We start from the raw sequence: 26154 nt of genomic DNA, 5'->3' as shown, positions 1-26154 counted from the left end.
ATCCAACCTTATAATGGCCAGGTTGTTGGAATGTGCAGTCTAGTCATTACAGTCAGGATTGTCATTTTTATTGTACATTCATTCTGGTAAGGAATGAAGTGGCCAAAACATTGCTGCCACAGCCTCTGCTGCTCCAATACAAGCCTGTGGGTACATTTTTACTTCCTATTGCAGGATGCAGTACTCCTCCTCTTATTTAATAGATTCCAGAACAGCTTGATGAGGTGGCAAAAAAAAGCTCTTGAGAATGTTTCTTTGTTCATTTTTGGTGTGTTTTGTTAGGGAGAGTTTGTGGGGAGGGAAAGTAAGGAAAAATATCTGCCATTGTGCATTAAATGTGCATCCAGTATAACATACATGGTGTGTTCTGGGGATTTCCTGGAATACAGAGGATAAGCACAACAGCTTCAGGCATGTTACTGTAGGAAATACCTTTTACTTTCACCCTACAGATAAGAGGATGCCCAGATGATCTTGTTTTTTGCATTAGTTCTTCCTTCGGGTGGAACACTCTGCAAGGGTGGTTTACCCCGTCTGACTCACTAGATTCATGTCTTTAAAGTCTTCACAGTTCTCACATGGAGTAAGGAAGGCATGTTATACAAGCCTGTGTAATGCTTTGCCTGTGTTAGTCGTTCTTAAAACTATGACACGCTTTACTTCTGGTGCTGTTTAATTCTTGGTTTGTTCTGTCTGGGTGACAGAAGTAGATGGATTTGCATTGGTTTGTCTGGTAAAAAATCCTTAAAGCACTTGCCCAGTTTGAAGTCATTGGGACTATTTGGTCCCTTCCAGTTAAGAAAAAGATGAAACTGGTTGGAAAAGAGGCAGTTTGGTTGTTTAATCAGCACCGGTTTTCGTTGTTCTCTACAGTATTTTAGAAGATGATCCGCAAGGCCCCCAGCGGATAATTTTGCTTTGAAGGCCAGCTTTGTCTCAACTCTGGTGAACTGAGGAGCAGCTATGGGAGTTATATTTTCCATGCTGTTACTATTGCTTGCTACTTTGGTACTGACTTAACATTTACCATAAAAAAGTAATTAAAATTTATATGTCATTAAAAAACTCAAATTTAGACATTAGCCTGTGCTGTACATGGTCTGTTTTCCTGTTTTGCTGTTCCAAAGAATTCGGGTATCATTAGTTTTATTTTTTTCATGAAACTGAACAAAGTATTTCTAAATTGCTTTTTCTTAATAACTTTTTTTTTCCCCCCATGGGCTCAATGAAGCAGTCTTGGTTTTTTGAGATGAAAGGCGAAACATCCAAGGCAATAATTTTTATTTTTGTTTTATATGAATACGTGGTTTTTCATGTGAATCTGTTGGCTGCAACATTGTTTTAGCAGTCCAGCACTTTAGGGCACATGAACCACTAGTGAACAGATTTGAAGATTGGAAACATTGGAACCTTACTACAAGGATACAAGAACAAAACTGATACTGAAAACCATCAGAATGGTCTTGAATGTATTGTAATGAAGAATAGTGCATTACTGGTCTCTCCTGTTTTAGTAAGAAGGGTTTGGAAGAGACATCACTGATAGGAATATGTACTTTGCCAAAACACTTTATATCTTGAGAGCACTTCATTGTTTTCTATATTCTCAGCTCCCTAAAGATGCAGGTACATCTTTTTAATCCTTGCTGTTCTCAGGAAGAGACTCTGCCTTGGAAGGATGTCTCTGCCTAAGGATTCATTTCTCTCTGTTTTGAAGTCAAAAGAAAAACTGACATTAACTTTTTTTCTCTTTTTGTTTTTTTTTTTATCATTGGGGTTTTTTTGCCTCTAAAGAAACAGTTACTTTGATTTCAGTAAGAAGCTGAAGCAGGCCTGAAGTGGTGTGTCCAGCTCAGCTGGAAGAAGAGCATGAGCACACAGCGTTCCTGCCACAAAATAACAAATCTCTTCTTCTTTTACCTCTAGGGCTGGGTTCGCTCTGTCCGATCCCAGAAGGAAGTTTTGTTCCTGCACATAAATGATGGGAGTTCTCTGGAAAGCCTCCAGGTGGTTGCTGATCCTAGCCTGGAAAAGAAGTAGGTCCATTTGAAATAACTGGAGAAATAGATGTGCTGAGCAGTGCTTGGAGGGGTGTGCTTAGGCCTCCTTCCCTGTGCCAGGGACTCGCCAGCCACGTTTGTCTCCACCAAGAGCCCCTTCTAATAAAAACCTGTCACTTTTCTCCCCACTTGTCCAACATTCCTGCTTTGTCCTGAATTCTTCTATAGCTTTGTGAATCTCTTCCCATTCCCACCTCTGCATTTAATAATTTTTCTTTTTGCCAGTTAAGCTCCATGGCTACAGCATCTCTTGTGATCCTAAGTAATCCAGCTAAATTAACAGGAATCTCTCTTCTGAATGTAGTTGTATCAGCACCTAGTTAAATTGTTGTTTTTTCTTGCTTAGAGACCTGACTTTTGGAAGTGCAGTGGAAGTGCAAGGGAAGCTTGTCAAAAGTCCTCATAGGATGCAAAACATGGAGCTGCAAGCTGAAGCCATTCATGTGGTGGGACCTTGTGATATTTGGGTATGTCACTATAGCAGAGTGGTAGGACTACTGGAAATCCATTTTTGAAGGTCCAAGAATCCAGCAAAGCATGCTTGAAAGTGTATTTTCTTTAAGTCTGAGTGGTCCTGCAGATTTTGATTTGTCAGCAGTGTCTGTAGGGTGCATCAAAGGAGAAACATTGGATCGCCGTGAAAGCTCGTTTCTGTGACAGAGCCATTTCTCCATGGAAAGTATGCATAGGCTGACAGTTACGAGTATGCCTTTGTCCCACCCTGAAGCACTTACCTGTGCAGATGGCTTACCTGCCAAGTCTGACTTGGCTGTGAATTGGAGAAACAGTGGAACTGGCAAGACACTCCAGGCTGTGCAGCTGGAAGAGCCATATCTGCCACAGGCACGTTCAGAACCAGCTTGCTGTTGCACAGTGAGGTGAACAGCTGTGTTTCAGAGGGGCTCAACATCTAAAAGGTGGAGTGCTTTTGAATGCTAATACTTCCTTTCATGTTCATGGATCTTGCTCTGCTGTAAGCATTGTAAAATACACAAAATAAGCAGAAAGGATAGGCAAAAGCATCTAGTTCTTCTGTGCTCTGTAATGGTGATTGAGTTTTAGTAGGGACAGATGGCATTCCGTGAATAGCAAAAAAAACTGCATGGACTCCCAAGTTCTCATCCTCTTACTTTGATTTCCTTGTTGTTTTCAGTCATTTCCCCTGAAAATGAAGGAGAGGCACCCACTGGAGTATGTCCGACAGTTCCCTCACCTGCGCTGCCGGAACAACACGCTGGGTGCCCTCCTGCGAATCCGCAGCGAAGCCACCGCAGGCATCCACTCCTTCTTCCAGGTAGTCCCTTCTGTACCAAGCCTCTCGAGTAGAACACTCCACCCAGGCTGGCTTTATGGGAGCAGGTTATGAGGGAAGGAGCCTGACATGGATTTTGCACACAGTGGTTTTCTTTCCAGGCCTGAGCCTAGCTGGGCCTTGGCCAGACTGTTGCTTATGACCAGGTTAGTGCATCTGTGCCTGTCAGTGTCCTTCCACCCATTTCCTGTTATTTATCCCTTTCACAGAGCTGCAGTATAATTGCCTGCAAGTGTGTGGTCTGTGGAACACAACATAATATGATCTTGTTTAACCCATCCTCTGCAGTGACCTTATGGTCCTTGGACAGAAACCTCCTCCCACGTGGAAAAATCTGTGATACAGGAACACAGACAAACTGACTCAAGCTTCATGTTATTCTCAGTTCTTGCCTCTTACTGCAGTACAAGTCTGTGTGGATGCTGTTGGCTGACATTAGGAGACTCCTGGTCTGATGCATTTGAAACTGATGGGTGGGAGCCACCTGTGTTTTCTGAATGTGTCACTCTTAAGCTGTGGGCACAGCACAGGCTTAGCCCAGATGGGGGCAGTGAATTGGCTCTGATGCCAGATGTCGCATAGAGACTATGTGTGTGACTAGAAAAAGAAAGGTAGTAAGTCCTCTAGCACACCTGAGCCTTTCTTTAAAGCTGTTCTTGGAAATAAACATGCTTTAGTTTAGATAAGCTGGCTTTAGATAGAATAGAATCACATTCAAATAATTCTGATGACAAACATCTTACATAATAATTAGTGTTGCCCAAGGAACAGGTTAGAAATGTCGAGATGAATTTTGGTTCCAAGTTTGCTGGTCTTTGTTGCCTGCAGTGGCAAAGGCAGCTTGCTTGCTCTAAGAGCTGCCTGTGTGGAATTGCATGGCGTTTGAATGAGTTTTGTGGGTTTTGTTGGGGGGGTGGGGGGGCGGGGGTCCTGTGTCAGGTAAAGCTGCTGGTTTCAGGATTGTGCCTGCTCCTAAGACTAGAGGCCAGCTCTGTTGGGAATCAGTCTGTGCCGGTGTCAAGCCACTAGATGGCATTGCCTACAACGCTTTGTGCTTCCAAACCTGGACACCGCAGGCAACCGAGGTACAAAACCGCCTTACTCAGGCTTTGCTTCTCCAAACCAGCTCCTGCTCAGGCTCTGACATACCTTCCTGTTTACAGTGCTCAAGAGCAGAGCTCTATTAAAAAATAGTGTCTATCATCAATTTAGCAGCAGCAGCTACACTAAAGTTATTTTTAAAGGAATAAGGAAGATTTGGTCCCAGAACTGATACTTCCAAATGCTTGTGTGAGAACTCTTCTAGCACCAGGAATGTCTGTGGTATTATTCTGTCTCTAATGGAAGGAAGTCTTAAAATTGCCACTTGCATCATCCCAAGAATATTGCAATTTCCAACTTGACAATGTCAGAACATACCATAGCTGCAAAGTATAATTGGAGCATTTTCACTGGGCAAAGCTGTAAGGAGCTTAATGGTGGAAGAAAATAAGTGTGGAGCTGTTTGAATACACCAAATTATCAAGACTCTCTGTAACTTTAAAAACCTCTCTTTTATAGCCTGTTCATTTCCAGGAATGAATGACTAGTGCCAAGTGCCTTTGGTTTGGATGTTGAAAGCTAATATGTCCTCTTTAAATCTTCTGAGAATTGTGGTCCACGTGGGATAGGAACATTGCTCCTAGGCACAGTAAGATAGTTGCATTGTGAATGGCAAATTCCTTTTTGTACATTAAGTTCCAGATTTGTGAGAGCCAGTAATGCAACTTGAATTATTTAGAAGGTTTTATAAGGGGAATTATCCAAGAAGTTTTTAGGAGATTCTCTTATTTCAGATCTGTGCAGTTTGCATTACTTTCCAAGCATATAAAGGATCTTCTAGGGAAAGTGTGCTTCTTTACAGCAACTGCTACCACTGTGTGAGGAATTTAGGCATTTTCAAGCATCTCCTGTAGAGCTGGGAGGTCATATAACCAGCAAGGCTCTGAATATGCAGGGAACTGTGTCAGAGGCCTGCATTTTGTACTGCTAGACTGAAACTTCCTTCTCCAGGCAAAGCAAGTAGCTTTGGATTCAAGACTTCCTTCTTTTCAGTAACTGGATCCCAGTGAGGAGCAAAGGTCTTTGCACCTGTAACCAAGGTAGCCTAGGGCTGACTGCAGGGACTTTGCTCCCTCTTTGTTGTGTTACTGTACTCCCACAAAATGCATTGCATATCCATATGAGGTTTTTGTTCCAAATTAATTTTAGTTTGATTTTCAGAGTGGGCAGTAAATACTACTCCTGTCTTCCTAGTCTCTTAAGGAGCTGGTGATAAGGACCAGGACCTCTCATGTGACTGACTGAATTTTTTGTATTATTGTATTATTCTGGTAAAATATTGTATTGTATTATTCTGGTAAAATCTGTGAAGCCAAGATGTATCCATCCACTGAATATTGGGTTGCAGCTGTTCTTCAAGCCTATGGCTGCACTGCAGAGGAATCCAGAGAACAGGGATTCTCTTCATTCAGCCTTACTGGTTTCAGAGGCCTCTGCTGGATTTATGAACTATTACATAAATGTGTAATTCTGCAGGTACCTAGAACATGACCAAGCCAGGGAATACCCTGTCTCTTAAAATCAGTTTGACTTCAGTATCTTAGAAGATGCAAGGTAGGACTGACACTTTATTGGTGGTTGGGTGTTTTTAAGGTCTCTTTCATCCAGTGTGTGACTTCTGTCATCCAACACATTTGATCCCTTCTCTAATGCAGCACACAAAGAGTGTCCTTTGCCTAACCACTGCCTTCCAAAAAGCTGAAAGAAACAAAGTGTTGTGGTCTTAGGGGTGAATTTGATCAAAACTGCCCAAAACTATAAAAATGCTAGAGGAAGTGAGAAGAAAGGGGAATGTTGTGGAAACAGGCCGTTGCAAAAAAAACTCATAGTAATGACATAAATCTCTTTTGATTATGAAACCTGGAGGGAAACACACAGGTAGTAAACGCTGCTTTGGAAATCATGGTAGCATTTAGTTTGTCATCTGTCCCTGTAAGGCAGAAGCTGCCCAAAAGACTACATGTGCTGTCCTGGCTGTGGGGTAATGGCCTAGTTATGTGTGCTGGTTGATGTCATCCTTCAGGGTGACAGCTCATTAACTTTGCTGTTCTGTCTGTTCCAGGATAATGGATATGTGCATATTCATACCCCCATAATTACATCCAATGACTGTGAAGGTGCTGGGGAACTCTTTCAAATTGAGGTAAGCTGGGTTGCATTAAGTTTGTTTCGGTTTGTTTTTGGTTTTTTTTTCGAAGCAATTCTTGAGTTATTAAAGGTTAGAGGGAATATTTATCTTCATAAACCCTTTTATGTACTTCTGTGATTTTTTTAATATAGCAATCCTTTGTTTCAACTAATAATTTAGACAGTTTAACAGATACATTATCTTTTATTTTATTGCTATTTTGTGCATTAGTCAGCACCTTTTGTACTGATGAGGTTGTTCTGTCCCTGGTGCTGTGGAAAAATTTACAAAGAGCAACAGAGGGAAGTGGAACATCTCAGTAAACAGAATGATGTGATCATAAGAGCCCAAGAGATGGGATGGGTCATTCAGGACAACTACTACTCTCAAATATTTTTTAGCTTTGAAACAAAGAATATAATCCATCCTGAGATAATCCTTAAAAAAATAAGTCAGCAATATCTGAAACTCCTTTTCACCAGTGTGTACATACAGGTTCCTCCCTAGAAGCTACACCTGTTGTATGTTGGAATTCTACCCCAGTATTGTCAAGCTTCCCCATAACCACCAAATTACTGCCACAATCTATCATTATAAGAGTACTTCATATCATGGGTCAGAACCTCTTGTGAAACTGAAACACAGCCATAACCAGTAAGATCTCCCCCACTGATTTCTCATGATTCCTGACTCCACAGTCATTAATCATACAGAATTCCACTTCTTTTGTTCTTCTGTATCTGAAATTCAGTCTTCTGTCTCAAACAACGGGATCCATTGCCTCTTATGTGTATTGGCTCCAGCTTTGCTGGTGATTCATCTGTAAGCAAAAGAAAAATTGTTGCGGTAGCAGTTACTTGCTGTGGGATCACATCTTCCATTCTGCACAGCCTCGTGACAAAAAAAGCTTCTGTCTGTTTGTTCTCCAGGATCTCAAGGTCTAACCTGTGCTACCAGTGATTCCCTTCCAGACCAGTACATGTGGCTCAGCTTTTTGCTTGCTGGGACAATAGGGTTGATTAGCTAAACTAAATTGTTCCTGTTTAATTGAGATGCCTTAATGCTACCTAAGGTTCACTCCAGGCTGTTGCATGCAAATTAAGATGTGAAAACAAGTGACACTTAATGATGGAAACATTATGCAGTTTGCAGCTGTACAGTGTATTGCGTCTTCGGTACAAATTGTATCCACTTGAAAGCTGTAGAGGATGCAGGACTACAGCGTAGGTGGCTGGTAGTGACAGCAGCCCTGATGCAAATGTTGATTGAGGTGCTAAACTGTGAGCCTGAAACTTGTATAAACTGGATCTTTTGTAAATGCATGGTTCAAGGCAGATATTTTACTCCTCTCCAGTGAGATTGCTGAGGTACAAATAATACCTGTCTTGGAGAAATGTAACTACAGCTGTGCTTGAGAGGTGTGCACTAAGTGCCAAGTCAGACCCCATTAAATGGCCTTTGCCATAAAGGAAGGAATTGAGGAATTCACAAACTCGCTGCTGGGAAGAGGGAAGTTCTCCCTGGGAAGAGGGAAGTTTCCTGTTTTTTCTTTGATTACAGCTTCATTGTCTGGCTTCATTTAGGACTTAGTTTTGTTTCTGCAAAGCCCTATTCACAACTGGTCCTGGCTAGCCAAGCTCTAAAGCTGCCTGCTGTCCTGCTGGGGTCATGTCACTCCACGGGAGCAGTGACGCTGCTTTTTGACAGTGAAAACATGGGGAAGATTAAGCCTGCCTTGGGCCATGTATGTGATGCTGTCAGACACAAAATAAGAGTGACAGAAGGGTGTCAGACATAATAAGGGTATGGTGTTTGCAGCAAAGCCCAGAATCTTCATGTGCTTTTAACCAAACCATCTATCAAGACATTCTTGTCTGCTGTATTCAGTCACTTTTTAATTAGCCTTCAATTCACTGTTTGAGCTGGACAAGGGAGAGTATAAATTCATGTTCCTCTTATGTTTGAGAAGGAGCTAAGATTTCCAGTGATGGGAATTGATAAAAACAACCTTCAAATTAGATTATTCAGTTTCAAAAAATATTTAAATCCTTAAGTTTTAAGATCTATCTTCTAGCTGCAACCAGAATTGGTGTCCTATTACTCCGGAATTTGTAGTAGTTGCAATACATCTGCTGTTAACAGGTTGGGGTTTTTCTGCCCTTTGGGTTTATTTTTTTTTCTTTTTTTTTTTTTTTAGCTCCCTTGGGCAGTGTATAGAACTAATAGTCTCACCAGTTTAGCTGACCTGCTGCCGGTCGAGTAAGTCGAAAACTGTAGTTGAATAGCCTTTAGGACCCAAGTAGAGGCTGCTTTTGTACCCACTGAACTATTGCTTTTAAATAGCTGGTTTCTCTTTCTAGCACAATTTTAATCCTCTGACTAACATCTGATGGCTGCTCAGGCCTGTGCATTCTTTTGAAGTGATGGAAAGTGAAGAGAGTAGGAATATGTTTTTATATGTGAGTTGCAGAAATGGGGAAAAATCTATCTGAAGTTAGAATGAAAAGGCTTTTTGAAATGTGGTCTTTGATTCCCGAAACTCTTAATCCTGTAGGATTTGTGTTTGTTTATATGTTCAGCTTCCGCATTATCTTTGTTTGGTTTTGGATGTACTGATTAGTCTGTACATAGCTTTGGTTGGGATGCTCTCATATTAGGACTTGACAGGGGAGAATCCATATTCCCTCTCTGCTGGGCAAATCTACTACATGTTTTTAAAATGAAGTACTGTAATGGTGAAAAGAATGCAGTAAGCAGAGGACATTTTAAAGAATAATAAGTCACAAAGTGGTAACAACTCCAGAGGAAACTTCTCCACCTGAAAAGTGTAGATTTGAGGAGAAACTGCCAGAAGTGTGAAGACTACTAGGCAGACCTTAACCCACATCAGCAACACCATCTTGTGGCTTTCTGCACTGTTGACAGTGTCTTCCTGTAGTGTGGGAGCATGTAGGGCAGAAAGCATCTTGTTCGTGCTTCTTTCTTTAAAGTAAATATATTGAAAATACTAAAAGACCTTTGACTGTTGAAAGCAGTGTTTTAGTATCATCCAAAGCAGGGTGAGATGATTCTTGAAATAGGGAGTATGCAGATCAGCGGGGGCAGATAGCCCTTTTTCTATTTTAATCTGAAAATAATTCCCAGCAGTTTTAGAACCTATACCCCAGCACAGATTCTTTCCTTACTTTTTTATTTGTTTTTGGTTTGTTTTTTGGTTTTGTTTTTTGGTTTTTGTTGGGTTTTTTTGCTTATTTTTCTCTTCTATTTCTTCTGAAGTCTAGAATTCTTAGCAGCTTTTTATGTTGCAAGAAACTTTACCCAGTCCCCTTCTGTGGCTGTGTCCTAAGAAATTTGCCATACTTTTGTCCTTGTGACCCAGCTGCGTGTCTGTTCCCTGCTATTTTCAGTAGCCTCCCACTCTGTCTGCAGTGTTGAAGACTCCCTGTTTTCTGAGTCTCTTGCTCTCTTTTCCAGTTTGCTGCCTGGAAAATTTTCTTTGTATGGCTGCTCTCAGCTGCTGTGGAGAAGGTGGAGGCTTCTCAGTGCTCTGTAAGAGCCTGTCTGGCCCAGAACACTCCAGCTGGTTCAGTGTGGGTCTCCACAGCCACTTTCCCTGTTGCCCAGCTGCAGCCTTTTAAGGGAACTGAGTATGCAGTGAATTCCAAAGCATAACAGCTGTATCATGCATTCATAGCTCCTTAAAGTAGATCTCACATGTAGTTTTTATTGCCTGTGGCCATACTCCTTCCTGGGACCATTCTCTATGTGTAAGGAGTGCTGCGCTCTACCAGTCGGCTCCAGCAGAGGTAAAATGTGCTCTGTGTGAGGCTTGTCTCTTCCCAAGCACACCTCATGGCACCAGGCTGAACCCAGGGTCTGGATCAGGCCATTTCATTACTGGAAAGGATATTTGTCTGTAAACCTGAAGAACTGTCCAGGTATAGTTCTTCTCTAAAATGCATCTGGAGATTGTACGGTGTTGGGCTTTCTGGGGTGTTTTGCCCCTCGCTCACAGGAGTGAATATCAAAGTTTTTAGGTTCCTGATGATGCAAGTTTATGGCTTTGCCAGCTGTGGCACCAGCAATATGGACCTGCTGCTGAAAATACAGAAACTTACTCCTACCATCCCTTTGGTATACTGAAAAATATCCTTGTCAGCACCGAAGAAAGCTGGGATCTGCTGGGGAGGTATTGGTGTCTGTAAGGTGTTTACCCTTTTAGAGATGTGTGACAGTCTGGGAGGCAGCCAGTTCCTGAGAGACTGGTACTTCAGAGAAGTGCTCAGCAGGGATCAGGGTAAGCTGGACCCCAGCTGAGGGACAGCTGGCTTTTTCATGTTCTAGCTCTCCCAGTTTCTCCTCATTTCTACCCGATTCATATCTGCCTGTCCAGTCCATATTTATGAGATGTTATGCATTCCAGTACATATTTATGAGATGTGCATCTCAGCAGAACCAGCTGCTATTGCTCAGTGCAAGTCCAGCTGGTCAGAATTAGGACTGGAATTGCAAGGAGGACTTCTTAAAAGTTAGGAATTTTGCAGGGGTTGTCTAAAAAGGAAAATCCAATCATGTTTATAATGGGGTGTCACAGAGGGCAAATCTGGATTAAAGATGTGTTTCTGGGAAGCTGCAGCAGCATGGTGGTGTGGGCCTGGGCTAGAGCTACAGCTATGATTTCTGTGAGCTTTTCAAGTCTTCTCTGATCCCTTCATGCTTTTGGCTTGCATAGAGTGTAAGACAGAATCAAACAGTTTGTACTCTCCTGAAGCTAATTGCCTCAAGGAGAAGTTAATACAAGACTGACATCAAAGGGAATAATTTTAAATTAAATCATTAGACATTTGAGGAGATGGAGAACAAAACAGGTACTAAATCCAGTTGTTCTTGTATTTAGAATGAGAATAAAAAGCCTTTGAAGTTGACGTCAAATACTAGCATGTTTATAGCACATTTACTCTGAGACACCAAGATGTTTCATACAGATTCTTTCTCCCTTTTCCCCCATTGTAATGTGGGTAGTTTTCTACTCTGGGATGGAAAGAGCTTGAAAGGAAACCCATAATTCCCCTCCTAATCTTTTATCAAGCTCATGTTTTGGGGTTGGGAATTGGGAGAACCATCCATCTAATTGAAATAAAAAGCACCACACTGTTGTTGCTTCATTTTGCTGGTCATGGACAGGAAAACCAGTCTCACCCAGTGTCAGCAGTGAAGGGATAGTGTCCCCTACCATTTGTTTATCTTGTACCAGTGGCTGTGGATTCATAATAAAGAAGACATCTTGATCTAAAAGGCTGAGCATGAATCTGGGGCACAGGCACTTGGGAAAATTGGCCTGTGCTCAAGTGTGTAAAGTGGAGGAATCACCTCCAGTGGATTAGCTGATACTTGTACCTGTGAAATGTGCAGCTGCTGATTATGGAATCTCCCCTTGCTGAAGGTGTCCCTTCTGAACAAAAAGAGAGGCATTTAATTTTCCCTGCATAGAAAAGTTTTCTGCATGAGCTGTGTTGTACCCGTTGTATTGAGTATTGTGCCTTAGGATGAGAGAGAGCAAGTGGGCAGCTGTGGGGAGGGGAGGTGATCAGATGGTGATGGGGCAGTAACATTTAATCTAAATATTGCCGTGTTTACCCTTCACCTTCTGTCAGAAGGCATTCAAGAGCTGTTCACAATGCAGACAAACATCTTGGCATCTCTCAGTGACCTCTCAAACTGGCTTCAGGTTTTCAGGAGCCCATTTGAGTTGTAGATTGTCTCGCTTTGTCTAGTCACTTACTGTGTTTCTATTTTCCTTATGTCTCTCTGAGATCACATATGATTTGGAGAATGAAAAATTACCCAAAGTCATTATGAATAAACCAGGCCCTAGTTCCTGGAGACAGTTGTATCCTGTTTGTGGATTTGGGGGAAAAGCATTGAGATTTTGTGGCTGATTTCTTGTTCTTTTCTTGCTTCTAGTTTGTCTCTTTCTCATTGTTTACAAGTTGCATCCTACAGGATTAGGTGGGATTTCTCACTGGTGAAACAAGGAATGTCTGAACTAAGCTTGCAGGGAAAGAGAAAGTAGAAATCATGGCTCTTCTCTTTAGTGTTCTGGCCATGGTTCTGGGGCTGCAGTATGTGAATGTTTGATGTTTATTAATATCCTTATTGTTTTTGAGCAAATGCTCTGGGTTTATTTGATGAAAACAGTAGGGACCTGCTTCTGCATCCTTGGAGTTTGGTGTTTGGTTTTTTTAGAACCACAAAACCTCTGAAACAAAGGAAGCAGTCCTGGGGTTAGAGCCACAAATTGTCATATTTTCATTGATCTCTGCAGAACAAGGCAAGCTTGCTCTTTTCTTCAGTGTGATGCTGTGAAGAGATAAAACTGCCTTGTGATCTGAGGATTTTGGGAGTCACTGTTTTATCTTTGTGATGAGCAGCAGAGCTTTTTGAGAACAAAAGCAACACCTTCAAGCTCATAGAGAAAAGTGGCAGGTTGAAGGCTATCAAAGGCTGGGGAACAAGGCTCCCTGTGACAAAGCAAGTTGGGGAGTGGGGTGGCTGGAGGCAGTGGCATACTTAGCTGAGCTAGGAACACTTAGCATAACTCCTAGGAGCTACTCCTTGGGTATTTCAAACTTATTTCAGAAGAAAGTCTTTGTTTGGAAGTGAATGTAGATCAGCCAGACCTCAGATTAGCTTTGAAGTTTCATTCTGTTTTTCTCCTGAACCTTTGGCTCCTCCAAAGTTTAGGGATGACATTGAAATATACAAGATGTTGAAACACAATATCATCTATCTTCATGTTTCTTTAAAAGTCACTGGGTTGTGACCTCTAGAGATCATCTAATCCATCTCACTGTGCTGAAACAGGGTCAGCTGGAGCAAGTTGTCCAGTACTCTGCTGCTGAGTTTTTTATATTTCCACAGATGGAGACTTTAAAAGACAACTTTACAGCCTTTCTGGACAACCTGTTCTAATGCTTGACACCCACAGTAAATGTTAAAGGTTATTCTTGTTTTCAGATGAATTTTTGTGTGTCTTTTTTAAAATCTGTGCCTGTTGTCTCTTGGGACTTCCTTTTTTCTTTTGAGGTTTTTCATAATGGAACACTGAACTTGTTAAATATTCTATTACTTGTAGATTTTTATGCTTAAAATATCTAATGACCTAAAAAAAGCATGCAAAAGCTGAAATGAAACATAGTTTGTTTTTCACTGCCTATATAATATGTAAGCTGTGATGTCTCCAAATTAATATTGTTTCAGTTGAGGTATTTTTGAAGACTGAATAACAAATCTTAAGAGGATATTGCATTGCCTTTTTTTTTTTTTATTTCTGTTTGTCTTTTTCCAGTGGAAATAAATTCATTTCCCTGTGAAAAGAAAATAACACTGTGTTTAAAGTTTTTTTCTGAAAGTCAGTGGGACTGACACAGAAAACACTCCTCCATTTTCTCATCAGGCTTGAAATTGAATTTTGAAGGCAATGCTGTATGAAGCTTCAAACTACAAATGATAGAGATTCTTCTCTTCCTCCTCTCTGTTCATCTTGGTAGGAAAGTGAAAATTGATGCTTTGAAAAGAGGGAAAATAAGCCGGGTGCTGTGCTTTTTATTTAAACACCAATGGTCTGACTTGTTCCTCATTGTTACAGACATTAAGAGAGGCAAAGGAGTCTGTGGAAAAAACCCATTTCTTCAATGTGCCTGCCTTCCTGACGGTTTCTGGCCAGCTCCATTTGGAAGTAATGGCAGGGTGAGCAAAATTAGAAGTTTTCGTCTTTGTCTGTGGGATGTTTGCAACTGGTAATTTTGGTATCCATCAGATATCTGCCATGGTTATCTGCCAGAAATGGACTGAGTGGCAGTGGCTGAATGATGGATGCTGAGAGGCCAGCCTAGAGAGAGGGTTAAGCACCTCTTGTGTGGACACAGGCTGAGAGAGCTTGGAGAAGAGAAGGCTCCAGGGAGACCTTAGAGCCTCTTCCAGTATTTAAGAGGCTACAGGAGAGCTGAGGAGAGGCTTTGGACATGGAGTGACAGGGCAAGGGGGGATGGCTTCAGATTGAAAGAGGAATGGTTTGAATTAGATATTAGTAAGCAATTCTTTATTTAAGGGTGGTGAGGCACTGGCACACATTTACCAGAGAAACTTGAACACATCCAGGGAGGAATGCCCCATCCCTGGATGTGTTCAGGGCCAGGTTGGGTGAGGCTCTGAGCAACTTGGGGTAGTAGAAGATGTCCCACCCATGGCCGGGGAGTTAAAACAGCATTGTCTTTGGGGTCACTTCCAAAACCATTCAATGATTCCATGCTCTGGGGGGTCTCACAGCATCTAGAGAGTTAATGCTGTGTGATGTATTGGTGCAGTGCTTTTGCATCTAGGAGAGCTTCATTTGTTTTTGAAGACTGAAGGGATTCAATACCACTTGAGCCGCAGGCCTCAAAAACTCAGTGTATTTAAAGTAAAAATAAAAGGAGCAGGTTCCCAGAACAGCTATGCTCCATTATGAATAAACACATCTAAATTTAGATGGCCCTAGATTTATTCAAAATGTCTGTAAGAACAGCACACTACTGTAAAATAGGAACATGAAGCTGTAATGTACTGCATGCTGAAGAGCATTGATTTTTTTTATTTATCCACCCTTAGAGAGCAAGGTGCATCTGAGTGATATCAATGGAAAAGGTATTTACCAGACTAGTAATCTGCCGAGTTTAGCTTTATCTTGGAGCAGGCTGTGTACTATTTAAGACTATTTAAGGGGTACAGCCTGATGCAATAGAGTGAGATTGTATTTCAGGTTGATCATTAGAATCCACGTTCTTTCTTTGGAATTACTTGAATTGTGGAATTACGTCTTTCAGTAAAGGTCACAATGCGTGACAGTCAGTTAAGTCCAACACATACAAACTCATGCCATCCCATCTTCCAGGGACCAAAATCTCCCCCACTTCAGTTAAACAAACCTCTTCCTCATTAATTTGCCCCAGCTAATATCTGAAATGACACAGCTAATATTTGCTGCCAAGTGACCTGTGCTTTAGCCACAGCAGGCGGTGAGCCACATGAGAAACACCCTGTCTATCAAGAATGTCTAGCTTGAGTATTTCAGCATATTGCAGACATTGAGCAGGTCTGAGAAGAGACCATGTCACTCAGGGAGAACAAACCAGCCAGAAAAGAGATTTCTGAAAAAATTTATCTATGTTGATTTGTATGCAAAAATTGCCCTTTGAACAATTTCACTGCATCTATTTATCAGCAGCCAATTAAACTGTGCTACAGTGATTACATAAAAAAAACTCCAGCACTGATTCTCAACAGTGCATATGAGGCATGGACAGCAAACACTATTAGAAATACAGATTAGAACTCCTAGATGAAAAGGCCAATCTTTAAAGTTCACATTTTCCAAAGCTAGGATTTTATCCCTCCCATTTTCAGAAGGTTTCCACTCCACGGTAACTGATCACTTCAAAAGTGTTTTTAAAGTCACCGTAAGTTCATTATGAGCTCCCCTTGGTATATGGCAAAAAACTGCAGTGCTACCTGGCTGAGATCTGGTCTCTGACAGGCTCTATCAGCAGTCCAGCTGGCCAGCAGTGATTTGGCTGAAGTACCATGTCTGAGGAGAATCCACATTGCAACTGCTCAGGAAAATGTGCCTTCAAATAAGGGTTGTTGTGCTGATTTCATGCCAGCTACTCAATGTACTAATTTAGTTAATTTATTGGGGAAATTCAGTGTAGATGAAGACCAAACCCATAATGAAAGAGAACTCTGTCTTTGACAGACTTGACACTTTCACGCTTAGTCTTAGAGTAGTAAAAAGCAAGTTTTCCACCTCCAAAATGGAAATATTCTGGTCTTCCCAATATACAAATCAGGTAAAACAGTAAAGATTTATCTGTTTTGGATTTGATTCCATGAAATTTACCCTTTGTTTTAGCCAGACTAAATTCTTCATGTCTATAAAATTATCTTGCCTTCAGAAATTACTTTAGCTTAAATATAATGTTGAGTGTTGCAGTCTTAAGGCTCTTGAGAACACTTTGTTCCCAAGAATTTGTGGGAGGAGACTGAGATAGAAATACTGAGGAGAACCTTCCCCATCCAGTCTTGACCCATATTGTCTTGTGACTTGTAGGACTTGGGAGAGAGACAGATCCTGCAGAAGTCCATTAGAAAGTAAAGATGGAGCAGGATAGGTATGAGAAGCAGGTAGGAATTTGTCCTTGGGGAGGTGTATGTAGAAGGGGAGCAGAAGGTCAAGTAGGCAGTCATGTAATTTTGGGGTTAGCTTTTAGCTTTACAGAGCTCATGAGCAACCTCCAAGCTGTGGCTGGAAAGGGAGGTATGGAGAAGACTTACCTGATGAGTCTGGAATCACATCTTCTGTGTCCTTGCAGAGAGTTTATCTGCAGACCAGGGAATCACCTGAATGCACATGCTTGCGTGTTGTCCAGGGCCCAGGGCTCTGTTTCATGGCAGGGTTGTTTGGGATGCTATTCCTGATCACAGGAGAGAGCAGTGAGCCATTTATAGTTGGTGAGTTTTTTCTTTGAGGAAAAGTGGGAAGAGAGATGTTCCTGCGTTTATTGACCGTCTGCTGTGCTGTGTGTGCTTGTTACTGAAGGCAAGGTCAGAGGAGTTCATCTTGTCTCTCAGTGTGACATGAACGGCCTACTTGGCACGACTTCTCATTTCATTGTGCCTCATCTTAGCAGTGACGGCAGCTAGGTTGTCTGCTCAGCATGTCTGAATCATTGTCAGCTGCTGTAAATCCATGGGCTTTTTAAGGTCTCCAGAAAAGTTTTTATTCAGTAATACAGCTCTCCCCTTCAGTCTCCTCAGTCTCCGATGAGTCAGTAGCCAGTGTGTGTGGTACAAGTGTAGGGCTGTCTGTGTCCTGATATCTGGTTTGAAATGTCATTGGTTTGCTGTGAAGTCCCATGTGGTATTTCCTTGCCCCCCAATCCCCTGGTGAGGACAAAGGCCCCCTTGGGGACCTGGACTGGGCTGGAGGGTCTGTGACAGCTGAAGATGATTCAGAAGCATACTGGAGACAGCCAAAGCCATTTGTTGTCAAGAATTACAGCTCACTGCCTGCAGTAATTTCTTTTTTCTCCTTTCTCACAGGCTGTACCTGCTCCTCTCTTTTCAGCTCCTCTTGTTACTAGTTTAACATCAGTGTTTTTCCCTAGCACCACATTTCATCCTAGGCCTGTCTGTTCTGCCTTTTGCATGATGAACTTAAATAAAATTGCTTTTCTTAAAACTTCTGGGAGCTATCTCCTCCCTAATTGGCAGCATAGTTATATCATCATTCCTTGCCCTCCTTAGCCCTGTTTCTTTTCTCTCTTATCAGGCCTTCACTAGGTTTCTCCTCTCTTGTTCATCTCACATTGTGTTGAAGTTCCCTGCAAATGGGCAAAAGGCTGAGGGGCAACCTAATAGCAGCCTGTTAGGATCTGCAAGGAGGTTCTCCAATGACAGACCCACTCTTTGCAGTGGTGAATGACAGAAGGACAAGAAGCAGTGGGGATAAGTTGAGAAAAGTGAAGTTCTCAGTGGACATAGGGGGGAAATAATGGAGAAATCAGTCAAGCATTGAAAAAGATTGGTGAGAGAAACTGCATGCTCTTCATCAGAAACGCAGCTAGGTGGAGCCTTGAGCTGGTCTGGCCTTCTTGCTGACCCTGCTTCGAAAAGAAGACTGAACCAATGACCTCCTGAGGTCCCTTGCAGCCCAAGTAATTTTCTTCTTCTAAGTTTTTTTTCTTGCCTTTGTTCTCATTGTCCTCTCCACTTATTTCAGGCATAATACCATCTTGGTGAATTATGTCTCTAGCTCAATTTCAGTTCAACATCCCCAGGAAGTGTTTTTTCCTGCTAACTTAAAATCTCAGCCTTTCATTCAGACTTCTGCCTGCTAACATCTTATCAAACTTGGTTTAGACACAGTGCAATTAATCCCTCTCTCCTCAAGCACATCCCCTTGATTGCTAAACCATCAGCTATTCTGCTGCTCTTCTGCCTAATCCAGATGTTCTCTGCAATCCTACAACTGGTTTTTGCAGGTTGCAGAGAGGGTCTAAAAAGCATTTCAGTCATCCAGACTATTTTGGCTATGTCTGCCTGAGTTTGTAGCTTAACTCAGTGAATTTCCTGTTGTTTGCAAAAGGTACTAAAATCACATTGATTTCACTTTTAAAATGCCAGTGCTTCAGTGTTTTTCAAAGCATGGAGAATGAGAGAGAGCTGTCATTTTGATGTTCAAGAAAACACTGCAGAGCTCAAAAGAGATGTGTTTGAGGCTGCCTTCCATAAAAGAGGCTTCATTCTCATCAGTCTGGCAACACACGCTCTTAAAATTTGATTCCAAAATGACTTGCTAATGATGACACAGATTACATTGTCTTTAAACAAATATTTGCTCTGCACTGTACAATTTTAAATTCTTCTGAATGCAGCTGCAGGAATGATGTCCAGTTGTATAACATTCCTGTTGCTAAGAAGTAACAAAAATAAGTGTAATTATTTATCTTGGATGTCTGAAAAAAAAAAATTCTGACATTTCTTGCACAACATTTGTTTGAGTCTGAGTCATAATGCAGACTCTTATAATTAGTGCACTAACTTCCATTAATTAGGCTGACACTTAATTGGATCTATAAAAAGCAACCGTGACATGTCTGGTTTTAATCAATTACTGCATACTTCAGTCTGGTTCATGACTGCTGCAGTGATTGTTAATGACTTTGTATTACTGGGATGCCAAATACATGAACTCTGTAGGTACAACTGTGAGTCTGGAGTTTCTTGGCTAGTTGGAGCTTTACAGTCCACATAGATCTCCTGTTGGTCCTTTTTTCCTCTTCACCTTTTGGGGAGGGTAAGCAGGTAATCTACTTGCAAGCTTGGTGAGTGTGTGCTGAGGTTAGCTGCAGTTCAGCCATGTTCTGGGATCCTCACACGTTGGGCTGAATGCGATCCCTGCAGTCTTGGACTATGTGTTCTCTGTCTTATGTCCTTGCTATAAAAATCAAGTGCAGGTAGCAAGAGAAGAGCCAGTTTTATGCTCATCTGGTGAAATGTGTCCTCAGCTGAGATTCTTGGTCCTCATTTTACAAGTAAGCTAAGTTGAACCAGTATGTTTCTGTCTTGAATCCAGTGCATAGTCCTTTTCCTTCTCTGGATACCTTGTCATCCCTATTCCAGTCAGTGGTAGGTGCTGTAGGATCTGAGAACCCAGCATCCACGTGTTTGTGGGGCCTTGCAGCTCCACTTCATCCGTGTGCCTGGACAATGCTGTGAGAGCTGCAGGGGTTTAAGAAGCTGTGGCTTTGTGAGTGACAGTACTGGCTGTCACAACCCTGTGGCACATGTTCCTGTGCTGTAGTAGCCACATTGGTGGTGACTCCTGGAAACTTACTTTACTTTGTAACTGAGGCAAGCAAGAAGCATTTGGGCAGCTCAGCTGACCATCAGTGGCAAAACAACACTGTGGCAAACTTAATACCCTACGAGAGCATGAACCTGCCTTGTGTCCAGGCTGCAGCTCCTGCTTCTCTAGGAGTCTCTATGCCTCAGGAGATGGCTCCAGGATGAGATGTGAAGTCAGGCAGCTTCATCCCTATTTGCTCCCACAGCTTTCCTTGAAATAGATTCAAAAATCCATTAGCAGATGCCCTGAAGTTCTTAGATTTGCTGCCATTATACTAAAGTAGAATAGAATATAGATACATGTTGTAGTCAGCTGTAACATGTTGCATTTTATATGGATTTTAGTAAATTTTTGGATGCAGTTGCTTGCTTTATTTAGTTACTGTAGAATTTGAGGCTTTGGAGGTTTTAAATAGTTACACTCAAACTTTGGAATGTGGCCTGAACTATGACTCCTTTTGTTCAGTAATGCACCCACTGATGCTTTTTCATGTTGTGATTGATACTTGCAGAGTTCATAAAACCAATGTTCATCGGAAAAATGAAAAAAAAATTAAAACTAATTATCCTCTTCTGGCTGTTATAATCCATTCTTTAAAGAACATGGGTTTTTTCCACTTTGAAAGGAAAAGATTTAACCCAGTTGCTCCCTCCCAACGTGTTGGTAATGTATTTTAATGCTTTAGAGTAGGAGTCAATGGGATGATTAAGTTTGAAAAACATCTTAGTTACCCGTTTTATTTAAATCTTTGGAACATTTTGTGTCGCTCCTTTGTAAAATATCTTTGTTATCTTTGTTAGCCAGAGCATGGGAAATGATTATTTGAATAAATCCTCAACTACTCTGGTGACTTTCATCAACCCAGCTTGAGTTTTCTTTGCTAATCAGTCATTTTATTGACTTGAATTAGAAACAATAATATCAAAACTAGGACAAAGCTAGACTCCACTGACAATGAAGCACAACACTGTTGCATAGAAGGGTGGAGGACCCAGGCTGATGAGGTCTTTGAGCCTGGAGCAGATGACTTGTATGGCTCTGAGTAACTCTTAATGTCCTTTGTCTCAGTTTTCCCGTATTCTCCTGCCATCTGTAAACTAACAATCCAGTGTCTAGCTCTGCTGTGAGGTTTAATAAACAAACTTCTGGGTGCTTCACCAGATAATTAGGGTATATGGGTCACTTTGTTGTTAATTACTCGAGTGTGCCTGGATCATATTCAAACAGAGGGGGATGACCTGGGAAGGATCCTTGTCTGTTTTGTGCCACTCAAGCTGGAGCATAGGCTGTGGCAAGGGGAGAGAGGTCCCAGAGTGTGGCAGGAGGGTGCTGTGCACATGCAACCTCGGGGGCATCATGAATCCCTGCCCTTTGGAAGTTGCAGCGAGAGAAGCTTCTGCATTGCTTCACTCTGACTGGCTGCAGAGGGAAGTTGGCACTTCTCAGTCCCTGTCTGGGAACTTAGACAGCTTTTTTTTTTTTAATTTATGTATTTATTTTTGGCTGCTTACAAAAGGAAGTACAGTCCCATCTCGTCGCAGCATGAGCCAAAACCTCAGCACTCAGCACACCAGCTCTGCTGCCCAGGCCTGAGCCTCACATACTGCAACAAAAGTATTTGTCAAGATGCAGCTTTTCTCTTCTGCATTTCCCCAGAGAGCAAGGAGAAATGGCCTGTGAGGAGTCTTTAAAAACTAATTTTTCTGGGTAAAATTCAGCCCCTTCTCCTGCTTTTTCAACAGAAATGTGTATTTTCATTGGGCAGAATCCAAACCACCAGACAACAGTAATGGGAGTATTATTTTTACACTGAGGTTAGGACCCAGATATTTCTGTCCAACTCTGACAAGTATTTTTCAACATAGCTCAAGGATTTAAAATATTCTGCCTCTTGTCCCCATTGCTGGGCATCTGTACCTCGCTATCATCATTACGAGCTCTGGGCTTCCAGCTCCTCCAAAAACTAGACCTGGGAAACATTGGGCTGATATTTTGAATGGTTGCCTGTTTATGTTGTTTTGTGCACAGGGCCAGAGCATCTTTCAAAATACAAATTTCAGCATCCCTGAACAATCCCATTCATGTTCAGGTCAAGCACTGCAGCTAACTGGCGCATCCTGGCAGCTGAGCAAAGTCACCTGTTTATTTCAGTGGAGCAGGCAGGCCCTCCATGCTCCAAATGAATATGGTCATGCCAGAACAGAGTGAAATTAAATTAGATTGGCCACTTTATTAACTTCTTCCCTTCCTCAGAGAAAAGACAATGGGTAGATAAAGATAAACTGCTGGCCTTTAGGGTCACCTTGCTGAGGGTGTGTCCTCCTCTGTTGACATCATGTGTTGTTTTGTATTTGGGTTAGAAGTTATTGTTTCTAGATTTTCTTGCAATCTAGATTTTTGTGTGTGTGTATGGCAGGGAGTGGTTGATGGATTATCGTGCAGGGGAACACACTGTATTGAAGGGGTACATGCTGTGTTCATTTAGCATGGCCAAACATGAGATTTGGCACAAGTCACTTTTCAGCTGCAGATCTTGCCCAAGTAATCAATATATCTTTGTTTACATAGGCATGTGTTGTATTTTGGGGTGACAGCAAGAGCACCCTGAAAATGAATTATTCCCCTCTGCTATGTTGGTAGTGTATTTTTATGGCTTACAGTAGAAATCACTGGGGTGATGAAGTTTTGAGAAACATCTTTGCTCCGTGTGTGTACTGGTGTGGTTTAGTGCTTAGCCTTGAGTCACAGGAACCAGCTTCTGCCTCCAGCTGTGTCACCACTGTGTGGTGTGACCTTGGCATTGGTTGTAAGCTGACTGTGCAGGGATTGCATCTTCTTGATTAATAGCCTTTTTTAGAGTTATATGCCCTTGGTTCCACAGCACAAATAAGTCTTTATTACCTCGGTAGCAGCGTGGAGTCCTGGCTCAGAAAAGGAGCACAATCCATTCCTGGCTTGGGGAACCATCAGCACAATTAATTCTATTTGGATTGCACCATAAAAGTTGCCAATAAGGCAGAGACGCTGAGGGCTACAAATGTTGCATGAGTTTAATTAAAAGAATGATTTGAAGCAGCTTTGGGTACAGATACTTATTACTTCTCTATTGGTTCTTCTCACTTCCTCTGTAATGAAATGTCAATGAACTCAAACGAAATGAGCTTTCATTCTGCATGGCAGAAAGCTCCCAAAGGTGGCTGCTTCTGGAGACTGTTTTAGTAGTGTGTGAAATAAAGGTGAAAGGGGGGAAGTTTCTCCCTTCCTGGCTGTTCATAGGGAGGAGAACACAAGTGTGGCCTGTTCAGCAGTGAGCCTCCCCCATCCGTGCAGAAGATGGCTGTGTCCCAGCAACACTTCCAGGTACTGCTTTGGTGTCCAAAGGGACTCTTGGGAGCCTGTAGCTGAAAGTGGCTGGGCCCTTCACTGGGCTGGGGTGAGAAAGCTCAGCGTTGTGCAGGATGGGGCCCTGGCTTTTGATGCGTTTCAGTGTGTTGGAAGGACTACTGTGGGTATTCTCTTGGCCTCCACATTAAGCGCTCAAATTTTCCCAGAGAACTGGGCAGAGCGAAATACAGTCACAGAAAGGGAGCAATTAATTAAGCAGCTCTGTGCCTTCTTGTGGTGTCGACCCCGGCAGCGCCTGTGAACTGCATAAATGCACTCAGGCTTGCTGTCCAGAGCTCTGATCTGGGCAAAGCTGACTGCAAAAGGACTCATTTCAAAGCCTCTCTTGTATTCTTTGGTAGCACGTACAAGGAGAGTGTTACAGACATTACTGCTCTGCCTGTAATGGCTAGGGAAAAAGGCTCAACAGATTAGTGGGCTTTTTTTCCCTCTCCTGTGTGTATGCTTTGTTGGAGATGAGGAATTAGCACTACTGATTTTTTTTTAAAGACTCTTGAGTGCCCACAACCCAGAGTGACCTAGGCACTTTTGGAGACTTAGACAGAATATTCAAGTTATTTTTAAATGCTGGAAGTCTTGCAGAGGTCTGGGAATGTTAAATGATTGATTATTTGCATCATAGAGCATAGGAGTCACAGCCCTGCACTGAGGCTCCATTGTGCTAGGTGCTGAATGCACACAGAACAAAATGACTGGGTTTGCTCTCAGTACCATGAAATCGGAGCAGAGTCAACTCCCATCCCTCTTTTCTGATATATCTGTGCATGCTCAGTGTGATAAAGCAATAACAAATCATGGATATGTTTTTTATAGCAGATGAAGTACAAATAAAGACTGGATTTGTATAGTGGGCATTTGCTTTGCATCTTGAATGGCAGGGCACAGTAAACAGTATATAAATGCCTGGATGGAAAATAATTGTTCACACACGGAGCTGATAACAGTGCCTATGTGTACTTTCAGCTGTGTTTCTCTGTTATGTCCAGGCCTCTGGTCAGTGCTACATTGCTGTTACCAGATGACTTACATTTACTGCGCTCCTTTGATCGCTTTGCCAGCGTGACATCTGGCTAGTTTCCCTTTGCCAGGGTCCCAGGATCCTGGGGAAGTTCTCACAGTTACTCGTATCTGTCTTTTCCCTTTACAATTAGCCTGAGAAATGAATGATTCCTCCCCTCCCTGCAGACAGGCGTTTATTTGATGGAGAGGGGGGATAGGGGTCAGTGTTGTTTTTCCCTTTTTTCAAGGGTCAGACAAATTCAGCCCCACACCAGTGATGTTAGGTTCTACAGGCTATCACAAGGCCCTTACACTTACTGTCACCTTGGGGTGGTCCATAGAGTCACAGTGCTAATGGTTTCTTTTGTAAACATAGGTGATTCTCTGTGTACAAATGCCTAGAGCTGAGAAAAGATAGAAATTGGTTCCTGTGGGAGTTGTTCTGCACTTGCCTTCCCAAAAGCTGTCTCAGACGCAGAGAGGCTTTATTCTTGCAGTACAAAATTGATCTCTGACTATGAAGTGTTTGGCCATGGCTGACATCTTGGAGCAATAAGAGGGTGGGCTTTTTTATTTCTGATTACTTTTAGGTATCTTGCAGGCAGCAAGCCCCTTGGAAGATGAGTAACTAGTCATCATGCTTGGGCTGTTGATCAGTAGGAAGTAAGTGCAGTTTAAAGTGCTCTTAGTAGCCTGTGTTGCTGGAGACTGTCCTGCCCCAGTAACCTACAGTAACTGAAGTGTCAGTGCCTGTCCATGGACAGCTGCTGAGAAATGTCTCTCCCTGAAGCCAGGCTGTTGCTCTGTGGGAAAGGATCTCATGCTAGCCAGCCAGCGTCACACTTTGGTTTTCAGTGTTACTTTGAGGCCTTCATGTCAATGAGATGTTAGAGACCTGCACATCATACTGAGCAGACCTGAATGATTACTTACAGCAATTGTAAGCTTGTCACAATATTTTCATCATGTGTCTGATCCTGGCTCAGTCACAAACTGAACTTGTGACTAAATGAATTTATTTAGAAAGAAAAATTCTTTCTTTAACTGAAGGGCCTCAAATTGAAGTATTTTAGCAAAACCCTGAAACATGGGGGCAGGTGGAGCAAGAACCCACCTCTAACTCCTGTTTCCCACTGCAGGCCAACCTCCACAACCTGGCAAACAAAAACTTTTGACTGGTTCTGCCTTAAACATTAGATGATTTTGACTGCATGACTCACTGTTTTGTATTTGTTGTTTGTATTGCTATAGCAGTTGAGGCTCTTAAACTTTGGATCAAGACCTTGTTGTGCCAGGTGCTTTTAGGAGCATGGGAAAAAAACAAACCAAAAAGGCCATGTGAGGAAGAACATGAATTTCTGCATAGCTCAAGACAACAGGTGGCTACAGATGGGGGATCACAAAGAAGTGATGAAATAATAGTGAATGACCTGTGCAGTGAGTAATAGTCTTGGTACATCACTTATCTAAACATTGCTGAGGTTTTGTAGATGCTACAGCAAAGGGGAGTTTGAAGGAGAATGATGGAGTAACAGAAGTTTACAGTAACATCTCAGCAAGTGAGAAAGGCAGCAGAGGGAATAGTGGCATGCTGAAAATTATGCTTGAAGGAAGATGTTTGCTGCAAAATCTAGTTGGTTGCGGATGCTGTGGTCATATATGAGAGGGTAGAGATACAAATGGAAAGTGGAGAGAAAAAGTG

General features: G+C 42.2%; 1 protein-coding gene across 1 annotated transcript in view; it reads left to right on the top strand.

The window, feature by feature from the left end:
* The window catches only part of NARS2 (asparaginyl-tRNA synthetase 2, mitochondrial), a 48754-nt gene that overhangs the window by 1302 nt on the left and 21298 nt on the right, over positions 1–26154 (top strand). Inside the window, exons 2-6 of the mRNA XM_038135508.1 lie at positions 1927–2036; positions 2407–2527; positions 3214–3354; positions 6536–6616; positions 14250–14350. Of these exons, the coding sequence (XP_037991436.1) occupies positions 1927–2036; positions 2407–2527; positions 3214–3354; positions 6536–6616; positions 14250–14350 (554 nt within the window). The remainder of the gene's footprint in view (positions 1–1926; positions 2037–2406; positions 2528–3213; positions 3355–6535; positions 6617–14249; positions 14351–26154) is intronic.

The sequence above is a fragment of the Motacilla alba genome, chromosome 1, assembly GCF_015832195.1.
Source record: "Motacilla alba alba isolate MOTALB_02 chromosome 1, Motacilla_alba_V1.0_pri, whole genome shotgun sequence".
Classification (NCBI taxonomy): domain Eukaryota; kingdom Metazoa; phylum Chordata; class Aves; order Passeriformes; family Motacillidae; genus Motacilla; species Motacilla alba.
Note: the sequence above shows the minus strand (reverse complement) of the source record. Positions and strands in the feature narration are given on the sequence as shown.